The 12,094-nt window shown below is 39.6% G+C and overlaps 1 protein-coding gene across 6 annotated transcripts in view; it reads right to left on the bottom strand.

Annotated features, from left to right (window-relative positions):
* The window catches only part of Kdm4c (lysine demethylase 4C), a 370,239-nt gene that overhangs the window by 251,450 nt on the left and 106,695 nt on the right, over positions 1-12,094 (bottom strand). For all 6 annotated transcript variants that reach the window (XM_045149440.1, XM_045149418.1, XM_045149432.1 and 3 more), the window contains one exon: positions 1,208-1,257. In XM_045149440.1, the coding sequence (XP_045005375.1) occupies positions 1,208-1,257 (50 nt within the window). The remainder of the gene's footprint in view (positions 1-1,207; positions 1,258-12,094) is intronic.

Genomic DNA, 12,094 nt, shown 5'->3' with positions numbered 1-12,094 from the left:
AAGGCCCTGGCACACCCATTCTCCCTCTCCCCCTCCTCTCAGTCGCAAATAAATAAGTAAATACATAACAATTTAAAAAATAAACAAAAAGCAAACCATTGAACTAAAGAATGGAGTTTTCTCAATGTCCCCATTTCATTATTAAATGAAAGTATATGATGAGGAGAGAAATTCCTCTCCTAACAGAATGGAAACCTTTTTTTCGGGGGGGGGGGGTTGAGGTAGGGTCTCACTCTGGCTCAGGCTGACCTAGAATTCACTTTTTAGTCTCAGGATGGCCTCGAACTCATGGTGATCCTCCTACCTCTGCCTCCCAAGTGCTGGGAAGGCATGCACCACCACGCCCAGCATACCTAACAATGAAACTTAAATAGGTGGCTAACCAAAATGGCACTGCTCACTCTAAGACTCAGTCCTGGGTAAATGCAAAATGTCTTGTCCCTCAGTTGCCCTTCATATGAAACTATGTTATCCATGACAAACCACTATTGACCTATATCTTCTTAGGGTGGGTGGCTAACAAAACATTAAGAATAGCAATGCCTAATTCCTTTGGCAGTGTCATCAGGCAAGGGCAAGTACACCTAGCATAACCTTAGGTATAGAAGGATATAGAGTGGGATGCTGGCACTCTGCAAAGGAAGTTAAAACCAAACAAGCTACATTCCTCATTTTGGCTCTTCTAAAGATGAAGAACCCATTGAGTGAGAAATAAAACATTCATGTTTCAATAAATGTTTCCAATTCAAGAAGACATTTTTTCATATGTATCAAGTTTCCTGGGGTAATGTGCCTACATACTTCCATAAAGGGAGTACCAGACTCAGTGGGACATGGAGGAACTGAGTATCACTTTGGGGAAATGATATGACAACATAAAGTATATATACCAACATGATAATATTCTTTGGAAGGATGTAATGTAAAAGAAGGAAAATGATTTTGGTACAACACTGTAGAATACATTATTGAAAAGGAAAATTATGGGGAAAGCCAAAGTAGGTTAAGTGCAATTTCCTGATGAAATACCAAGCAGTCAACTGAAATCATCCTTAAGATTATGCAACAAGAAAAACATTCAACTAGAGAGGCATTTAAAAGGCAACATCTTCAAAAGAATAAAACCAATACATTGATATTTTACAGTGAAAAACTATTATCAGAAACATAGAACTTATCACAGTAAGAAATGGAAAGTAAGGTTTACCTTGGGCTAGTCTTTCAAGTCGTTTGCCATGTTCCGGGGGTATAGCATACCTAAAATGTTAAGCATAAATGAAAATTTTATACTTACAATTTTCACCCAGTATCATAAAGATAATTATTCCTGAATAGCATCAGGTTAAAAAAAAAAAAAAAAAAAAAAGAACACCAAACAACATGTGGACTGATTATAAAACAGGAAACCACAAAATCCTATGGAAGAAAGTGAGTATAAATTACCTGCTGAAATGTCTTAGACTCATCATCTTAACTACATTTTAAAACTACATTTTAAAATCAAACAAAGGTCCATGCCACTAAATTGTTAGCTAACCCTAGCGCTTCCCAAGTCTCATAGAATTCCTACTCACTGAGGCTATTTTGAGACATAGCATTTTTGTTTAGAAGATGTTGAATTTTGACTTTTGTTCCCCCCAAAACGTAGATTTTTGTTTTCTTAATTTTAAAATATTTTACTGGAGAAAAGAACATAATTACACCAACTTTGAAATGCTGCCCCCAAATCTAAGAACACTGATTTTCACCAGATTTTAAGTTCAAACTTGCCAGCCTTAAAGAAACAGCTTTTGGGCTAGAGAGATGGCTCAGCGGTTAAGCGTTTGCCTGTGAAGCCTAAGAATCTGGGTTCGAGGCTCGATTCCCCAGGACCCACGTTAGCCAGATGTACAAAGGGGGCGCACATGTCTAGAGTCCCTTTGCAGTGGCTGAAGGCCCTGGCATGCCCATTCTCTCTCTCTCCCTCCCTCCCTCCCTCTCTCTCTGCCTCTTTCTCTCTGTGTCTGTCACTTTCAAATGAATAAATAAAATAATAAGCCAGATGCACAAGGTGCCTGCATCTGGAGCTCATCTGCAGTGGCTGGATGCCCTGGCTTGCATGCCCACTCTCTCTGTCCATCTCTCTCTCTCTCTCTCTGACTCACTCTCTCAGAAAAATGAATAAATAAAAATAAATTTTAAAATATGTTTATTGCTGAGTGTGGTAGTACACACCTTTAATGTCAATACTCAGGTAACTAAGGTAGAAGGAACACTGACAATCTAAGGCCATCCTTAGACTATATAGTGAGTCCCAGGTCAGCCTAGGCTGCAGCGAGATCCTACCTTGAAAAACACAACAACAACAAAAAGTTACAAAAATGTTGTTATGAAAAATAAGGTCAGGCATGGTGGTAAACACCTTTAATTCTAGCACATAGGAGGCAGAGGTAGAAGGATTGCTGTGAGTTCAAGGACACCCTGATACTACATTGTGAATTCCAGGTCAGCCTGGGATAGAGTGATACCCTACCTCAAAAAAGAAGGAAAGGAAGGACAGAGGAAAACTATCACTCTATACACAGAATTGGATGGTTTACTCAAACAAGTGGACTCAAAAATGATGCCCACATAGTGGCTGTTATAAAAACACTATCTTGACCGGAAGAGTATTAAGCTGACACAGTGAATTCTTGGGAGATAAATCTATACTTTCCAAACAACTAGATCCAGTTCTTGTCCAAGTTTACTCTATGAGCCTCTTTGTACTTTTCCCTTCAAGATATGCTCAGACGATCTGCCTGTTTCGGATTAATTTCTACTTTTTCAGATTCCCTCCTCTCAACATTTCCCTAGAGTCCTTTGGTTGCTCTAGGAACAAATACTTTCAGCTTTCCACACCTACATCACTATTGTGGGCAGCCACCACAGGTACCTATTGTTCACATTCACAAGACTTCCTGACATCCTGAATCAGAGAGCAACAGCTCCTTCCACATTCTCATCACTCTTGCAGTTTGGTCCTTAAAAAGGGCTGCCTCTCCTCCCTCAAACTGAAGCTGTGGGAAATGATCCTTCAGCATTTACTTATGGATTTGCTACTTGTTTTGCTCCCAGTCAACTCCTGTGAATGAAGCCAAAAGCTTCAAGGATAATTCTCTAACAATTCAGCTAAAATGATTTTCTCCTCTTCTGTGCCTGTATTATGACTAGAGTTTACTAATGAGTTGAAAGAAGAGCCAACCAATATAAATGATTGCAGCTAAATTAAAAAGGAGACATAAAGGGAAGAGAAAGGAAGGGAGGAGGGTACTTAATAGGTTGATATTGTATATATGTAAGTACAATGATTGAGATGGGGAGGTAATATGATGGAGAATGGAATTTCAAAGGGGAAAGTGTCAGGGGGGAGGGAGGGAATTACCTTGGGATATTTTTTTATAATCATGGAAAATGTTAACAAAAATTTAAAAATTAAAAAAAAAAAAGTATAAGAACGGGCTGGAAAGATGGCTTAGTGGTTAAGGTGTTTGCCTGCAAAGCTAAAGGACCTTGGTTTGATTCCCCAGGACCCACATAAGTGAGATATAGAAGGTGGTGCATGCATCTGAAATTCATTTGCAGTGGCTGGAAGCCCAGGCATGCCCATTCTCTCTCTTTCTCTCTTGCTGTGCCTTTTTCCCTCTCTCAAATTAATAAAAAAAAAATATTAAAACTATATGTAAAAAGAAAAAACCCAAGTGTCCTTCAAAACCACCAATCAGATGAAAGCGGCACTGAAAATTATAGGTACAAAGTACAAAAGACAACTTCCAGGTAACATGGCAGTGTAGGAACCACACTAAACCAACATAGGGGAGGGAATAAGTAAAAAAAAAAAATAAAAAATACACTTTTCTACTGAAAAGTGAAGATAATATAAGAAATTATCGTTCAAGGACACCCTGAGATTACATAATGAATTCCAGGTCAGCCTGCACTACAGACCCTACCGCGAAAAAACAAAAAAAATAAGAAAAGAAATTATCAACCACAGCAGAGAGATAGGGGAGAGCCAGAGCTTCTGAAGACCACAGAATCAAGCAGCAGCAGCAGCACCAGGTCTGTGCAGCTGCCACACCAGCAGGAAAAGCCAGGAGAAGGAATTTTCCATTCATACCCGTCTCCTCACAAACTCAAGAAACCTGAAGGGGAAGGCAGCAGGCATCAGCTGAGTGGCTCATGAGGCAGAAGATAGCCACGACCAGCAGTACAACTTTAAGCAACATACAAGGCCTCCTGTCCCCCACCACCAGTGCAAGTGCCAGCAAGCACTAGACACCTGGGGAAGGGAATTCACCAACACAGCTCACAGCACAGGCTATCAGAGAAGCAACCCACCAACCCAGCCAGCCTACCTGAACCCAGTCAGTACCTGCCACAAATCCTGGTGTACAGACCTGCATTAGAAGTGCTAACCACACCTTCAATACCAGGGTAGATTATTTGTTGCCATTCTTAAATAGTCAATACTTTGGGGTTGTCATTTGTTGCTTCCTGATTTATACTGCCTTTATCTCTTTTTCTGTCATTTGTGGGGGGAACCCTTTACAGACCAAAAATCTCAGCTTCCTAGTTGACGGGATTAAGGGTGTGGGGCAACAGACATCCTTGCAGACTTTTACTTTGATAGAGGATCGGCTTGTTTTAATACCCACTCTTGCATAAATACTTCATGCTAGTTTTGATTGACTGTATACATTGTTCTGTTGAATTTTAGAATTTTCTTTTATTTTGATCCACCCAGCCTACTAGAATACTCACATAGCAGGCAAACCCAGCATCAATGGTTACTTTTGGTGTTAGTCTCAGAGTCTTATAAGAGCCACACCTAGCACCTTAAGCTCCTCCTGTGATGAAATACAACATCAGATTTATAAATCAAAGAATACTGCAGATGATTAGAAAACCTAAGCATCTAATTAATCCAAGATGTAAAAATATCCACAATATAATACAAGAAACACTAAAAAATCAGGACAATATAATTCTGCAAAAAATTACATAAGCATCAGAAATGACCTTCAGTAAGACTGATTTAGATGAAATGCCTGTAACTTCAAAAGAATGATCATAGCCGGGCATGGTGGTACACATCTTTAATCCCAGCACTGGTAGGCAGAGGTAGGAGGATTGCCGTGAGTTTGAGGCCACCCTGAGACTCCATAGTGAATTCCAGGTCAGGCTGGGCTAGAGTGAGACCCTATCTCAAAAAAACAAAGAAAGCCGGGCGTGGTGGCACACACATTTAATCCCAGCAGTTTGAGGCCACCCAGAGACTACATAGTGAATTCCAGGTCAGCCTGAGCCAGAGTGAGACCCTACCTCGAAAAACAAAAACAAAAACAAAAACAAAAACCAAAAAAAAAAAAACACAAACAAAAGAAAAAAGAATGATTATAACTGTTTTTGAGGAAATCAAAGGAATCAAAGAAGACACAGGAAACCAATTTAATGAAAATAAGGTGGTCAATACAAGACATGAGTAAGGAAATACAAACACTGAAGAAAAACCAGTCAGAAATACTAGCAATGAAAAACATGGCAAGTCAAATAAAAAACTCTACAGAAAGTATCACCAATAGAATGGATGAAGGAGAGAACAGGATATCTAAACAGATCTAATACAGTCCAACAAAGAGAAAGACGAGCTAATAGTAAGGTGTGAATGGGAATTTCAAGGTATCTGAGACACTATGAAAAGATCAAACGTAAGAATTCAGGGTATAACAAAAGGAGAAGAATTTCAATCCAGAGGCTTAGTAAATATTTTCAGCAAAATCACAGGACAAAAATTTCCCCAAATTGTAAAAAAAATGCTAATGGAGATACAAGAAGCTTTTAGAACAACAGACAGACAAAACCTGGAAAGAATCTCTCCTCGCCATGTTATGATTAAACTACTAAACACACAAACCAAAGAAAATATATTGAAAGCAATAAGAGAGAAAAAGCAAGTCACCTACAAGGACAAGCCCATTAGAACAACTGTAGATTACTCAACACAAACTTTAAAAGCCAGAAGAGCTTGGAATGAATATTCCAAGTTCTGAAAGATAACAACTGTCAACCAAGATTACTTTATCCTGCAAACCATTCTAACCAAATTAATGGAGAAATAGGGACATTCTCTACAACAAAAACAGGCTAAAGGAATTTATGACACCTAAAACAGCTCTGCAGAAAATACTTGAAGGAAAAAAAAAAAAAAGAAAGAAAATACTTGAAGGAATCCTTCATGCTGAAGAGAAAGCAAAGCACACACAGAATGAAATAGGAAAACATAAACCACACTCAATAGATAAAACAAACAAGTAAAGGGAAAACATAAAACACTACAAAATAAGAAGACTGGCAAGAATAAGTCCATACCTTTCAATAATAACTCTTAATAATCAATGGCCTCAATGCACTATCCGAAAGACACAGGCTTGCAGACTGGATTAAAAGGCAGGATCCTGCCATTTGTTGCCTCCAGAAAACTCAACTCTCAGTAAAAGATAGATACCACCTTAGGGTGAAAGGAAGGAAAAAAGTATTTTAAGCAAATGGGCCTAGGAAACAAGCATGGGTTGCTATCCTAATATCTGACAGGAAAGACTTCAAGCCAACATTAGTGAGGAAAGATAAAGAAGGTCATTTTATACTGATTAAAGGAACACTCCAGCAGGAGGACATTACAATCCTAAACATATAAGCACCTAATAGGGGGCTCTCAGGTTCATCAAACAAACACTATTAGACTTAATGTCACAGATAACATCAAACACAATTGTAGTGGGAGACTTCAATACCCCACTCTCATCATTTCACAGGTCATCCCGGCAAAAAAACAAACAGAAAGACATCTGAATTAAATGATGTCATGGAACAAATGAACATAACAGATATCTACAGAACATTCCATCCAAATGCTGTAGAATATACATTTTTCGCAGCAGCACATGGAGAATTCTCTAAAATAGACCATATATTAGGATACAAAGCAAATCTCCACAAATATAGGAAAACTAAAATAATCCCTTGTACTCTGTCTGACCACAATGGGATTAAACTGCAAATCAGTAACAACAAAGCTACAGCACATACAAAAATTCATAGCTACCATCAAGAAAACAAATGCACCAGGTGTGGTGTTGAACACCTTTAATCCCAGCCCTCGGGAGGCAGAGGTAGGAGGATCGCCATGAGTTCAAAGCCATCCTGGGACTGTGAATTCCAGGTTAGCCTGAGCTAAAATGAGACCCTACCTCGAAAAACAAAACAAAAAGATATTTTAGATATTTTAATTAATTCTACTCTCATATGCTGAACAGAGAAACCTCACTTTTTACCTCTGGAAAAGTAAGAAAAAAATAGAATAGAAATTATGATAAACCACACCTCATTTTGAAATAAATTCATTCATATATATATATATATATATATATATATATATATGTATCATTTAAGAAAAATGGCTATATCCACATACTCAAAAGATTTAATTCCAAAGCCATATACCTACTTTTTTGGATATGGGCACACCCAGAAGCCATACAATGTTACTAGAAAAATTTCAGTGCCAGGAATGGGATAGATACATTCCAGTGAGTTGTTAGCCAAGGAGGTCCTTGATGCCCCCAAAACATTACAGGCTGTTGCCAAGGCTCTTGGATTCCTACCAGAAATAGATGGTAAGATCTTACTTCTTTAGACTCCACATGCTTGGGTTGCAAGGTCACTGAGAAATTAAGTTGGATCTGAGCTGAAAACCACCTCCCTATAGACCAGCTGAAAGAAAGCTGGAAAAGTATAGGTTTCATGCAGCCCTATGGGAGAGAGAAGTCATCAGTGGTGAAAACAGTGGACACTGCAAGCCTTATGTTTGGCCAACCAGGCCAAATGACTGAATGGGCACAATAGTGGCACATCATTAAAAAGGAAACCAACATCTAATTGGACTAGAGGACCACATCCATGGGAGGGAATACATACCTGGTACTGAAAACCTAATCATAAAGCCTATGATGGGGGAGGTCATGAGCCTTAGGAATGTACCACTTGCTCTTGTCCAGATAAATGCATATATTATGCTCTCCAAAGTAACCTAAAAGCACTTTACCTAAAGTTCATACCAGACTTCCGGTTAAGATGGCGGCGTAGGTACCACGCCAAAGCAGCCTGGGGGTAAACAAGACCAAAAAAACCCAGCAAAATACACACTTTTACTAAAAAGCGAGGTGTATAGGAAATTGAAGCAGCAGCAGAAAGTAGAAGAAATCCAGAGCATCCAGAGCCCGCACAGGATGGCAAAAGTGGCCCCGGCAACAGCGGTGGCAGGGCTCACCAGAAAGCCAACAGACTCGGCTCCAGCCGCAGGAAAGCCAGGTGCAGGAGCTTCTCCTCACACCATTGCTCTCCGCATGAAGGGAGAGCGGCAGTGAGCAAGGGAGGAGCAAACCAAGAGGTAGAAAAACACCTGGAACAGTGAAAGAACTAGAGCAGCTGCGGCTCCCTCCCCTCCTCCACCCCCTGAGCCCAGCTCCAGCGAACAGAGCAGCAGTCCCCAGAACCGGCCACACAAACTTGTGCCACAGCAGGACCCAGCAGCTCCGGCACTGGCAACAGAGGCCCCAGAAGCAGCAGACCCAGGAGCAGCAAACCCAGCAGCAGCAGACCCAGGAGTGGCGGCAGCAACAGACCCAGCAGCAGCAGACCCAGGAGTGGCAGCAGCGGCAGACCCTGCAGCAGTGGCTCCAGAAGTGGCAGCTACACCAGCAGCAGCAACAGAGGCAGCAGCAGCAGTGGGCCCAGCAGCAGCAGGTTCCGCTGCTGACAGACCCAGCAGAGGCAGCTTGAGCAGCAGCAGTTCCAGGAGCAAGGGTGCTGATCTGCAGGGCCACAGTTGCCAGGTTCGGTTTGCCCCGCAGGAAAAGCCAGTGCCCAGCTCCAGAAATCAGAACAGCAGCCCAACAACCCAGCCAGCAACTTGACTGAGACCAAAATCATCCAAGGTAACTGGGATTACACCAGGGAAGGGTCTCACTTGGTCACAAGCTGACTTGGATCCCTCAACAGACCAGAAATCTTAACCTCTATGTTGATAGAGGATCTGGTTGTAATAATAACTACTCTGGCATACATACCTGGGGCTGTTTTTGATTGAATGGGTACAGTGTTTACTTAACTTTTAGAATCTACCTATATTTCATTCCACTCAGCCTACTTGAATACTCCCATAGCAAGAAAACTCAACCCCTAGGAGCACCTTTGTAGATACTCTGAGAGTCTTAAGAGCCACACCTAACACCTTAAGCTCCTACCCTGAAAATATATAACATCAAATCAACTGACATAGCTAAGAATTCCCAGCTAGCTAGAAAATCCAAGCATTAACTTAATCCAAGATGCAAAAATATACACATTATAACACAAGAAACACTAAAACGCAAGACGATATAAATCCACCTAAAAGTAGTAATGCATCAGAAATGACCTCCAGTGAGAACGAGTTGGAGGAAATGCCTGAGAAAGATTTCAAAAGAATGATTGTAAATATGTTCAAAGAAGTCAGAGAACAAATCAAAGGAGTCAAAGAGGAACTTAAAGAGGAAATCAAAGGAATCAAAGAAGATGCAGGACACCAATTTCATGAAATAAAGAAGGCAATACAAGACATAAATAAGGAAATAGAAATAATAAAGAAAAACCAGTCAGAATTACTAGCAGTGAAGAACACAGTTAATGAAATAAAAAAAACTCTACAGAAAATCTCACCAGTAGAATGGATGAAGGAGAGGGCAGAATATCTAAGCTAGAAGACCAGGTGGCAGATCTAATACAGTCTAACAAAGAGAAAGACAAACTTATAGAAAAGTATGAGTGGGAATTTCAAGATATTCGGGACACTATGAAAAGATCCAATATAAGAATTCAGGGCATAGTAGAAGGAGAAGAATGCCACTCCAAAGGCATAGTAGGCGTCTTCAACAAAATCATAGAAGAAAATTTCCCCCAAATTGGGAAAGAGGTGCCAATGCAGATACAGGAAGCCTTTAGAACCCCAGCCAGACAAAACCTGGAAAGAACCTCTCCTTGCCATAATATAATCAAACTTCCAAACACACACACCAAGGAAAAAATACTGAAAGCAGTTAGAAAAATCAAGTTACCTACAAAAGCAAGCCCATCAGGATTACAGCAGATTATTCAACACAACCTTTTAAAGCTAGAAGGGCTTGGAGTGATATATTCCAAGTTCTGAAAGATAACAACTGTCAACCAAGATTACTTTATCCTGCAAAGTTATCCATTCAAATAGACGGAAAAATAAGGACATTCCATGACAAAAGCAGGTTAAAGGAGTATTTGAAGACAAAACCACCTATACAGAAAATACTTGATAGAATCCTCCATGCCGAAGAAAAGGAAAAGCACACATATAAGGAACCTAGAAAAAACAAGCAATACTCAAATACTAGTTAACACAAGAGAGCACAGGTAGAACCGAAACCACAAGAAAAAAAAAAAAGGCAAACATAAATACACACCTTTCAGTGCATCTGACCAACGTGGGTCTTGGGGAATCAAACCTGGGTCCTTTGGCTTTGCAGGCAAGTACCTTAACTGCTAAGCCATCTCTCCAGTCCCATGGGCTGATCTTTATGTGTGTTCCATAGTTAAGGCAACTTATCTGATTTCATTGGTGGGTGTCATGTTCTGCAAATGTCCTTCAGGTGAAATGGATTGATAATGCTCAAGTTTTAATTTTCTCCTAAATTTTTATTTACTTAATTTAGCTTCTCATTGAGTTGACCCTATTATTGTCTTTATATCTGAATTCTTTAGCCATGACTCCCACTCTTTGTTTATTTCATGTTCTTATTCTTTTTCTTTCAACTTGCCCATGACTTTTCATGTAAAGTGTTTGTCTTATGAAGAGCATATGATTGAAAATTTCAAAATCAGCCTCACAAACTGTATGCTTCAAGAGAAATTTTAGCCCACTTACATTTATTGTATTGTTTGGGCTATTTTGCCTAAGCCTGTGATTTTGTATGCATTTTATGCTTTCCTAGATATTTGTATCTCCTCTGTAGAATTTTTTGTCTTTATTATATTATTATTATTGTTAATACCATATTTTATGTGGATACATCAATGTGTTGGAACCCATTTACCCTTGTCCCTGCCTCTATTCCTTTGAGGACCCTCCTTTTAACTTACATTAGATATTTTAAATTATTTTTTGTTTGGTGACTCTAGAGACTTAAATTTGATAAATTTACGTAGCAATCAAAAAATTTAATGGGTAAGTAAGTACATGATTCATGGAAATTATAAGGATGTGACACTAAGGTCTCATCCTCAGTCACATGACATGAATGACTTGATATTTCTCATAAAGCAACATTTCTCTACACATAGATGCAGCTGTACCAATCTTTGCCACCCCTCCTCACTTTGACTCATTTGTATTTTCATGTCCTTGTAAAATGATTTTTCCATTCCTCTGTGTTATAAAATAAAGTCAATATATACAAAAAAAATACACACCTTTCAATAATATCTCTTAATATCAACGGCCTCAATGCCCCAACAAAAAGACATAGGTTTGCAGACTGGGTTAAAAAGCAGGATCCTACAATTTGTTGTCTCCAATAAACTCACCTTTCTACAAAGGATAGACATTATCTTAGGGTGAAAGGTTGGAAGATGGTGTTTCAAGCAAATGGGCCTAGAAAACAAGCAGGGGTTGCTATCCTAATATCTGACAAGGTAGACTTTAGTCCAACTAAGAAAGATAGAGAAGGTCAATTTAAATTGATTAAGGGCACACTCCAACAGAAGGACATTACAATCCTAAACATATATGCACCTAACATGGGGGCTCCCAAATTCATCAAACACTATTAGAACTTAAGTCACAGATAACACCAAACACAGTGGTGGTGGTTGACTTTAATACCCCACTCTCATCAATTGACAGGTCATCCCGGGAAAAGATGAGCAGAGAGGCATGTGGACTAAATGAGGTCATAGAAGGAATGGACCTAACAGATATATACAGGACATTTCATCCAAAGGCTGCAGA

The sequence above is a fragment of the Jaculus jaculus genome, chromosome 1, assembly GCF_020740685.1.
Source record: "Jaculus jaculus isolate mJacJac1 chromosome 1, mJacJac1.mat.Y.cur, whole genome shotgun sequence".
NCBI lineage: Eukaryota > Metazoa > Chordata > Mammalia > Rodentia > Dipodidae > Jaculus > Jaculus jaculus.
Note: the sequence above shows the minus strand (reverse complement) of the source record. Positions and strands in the feature narration are given on the sequence as shown.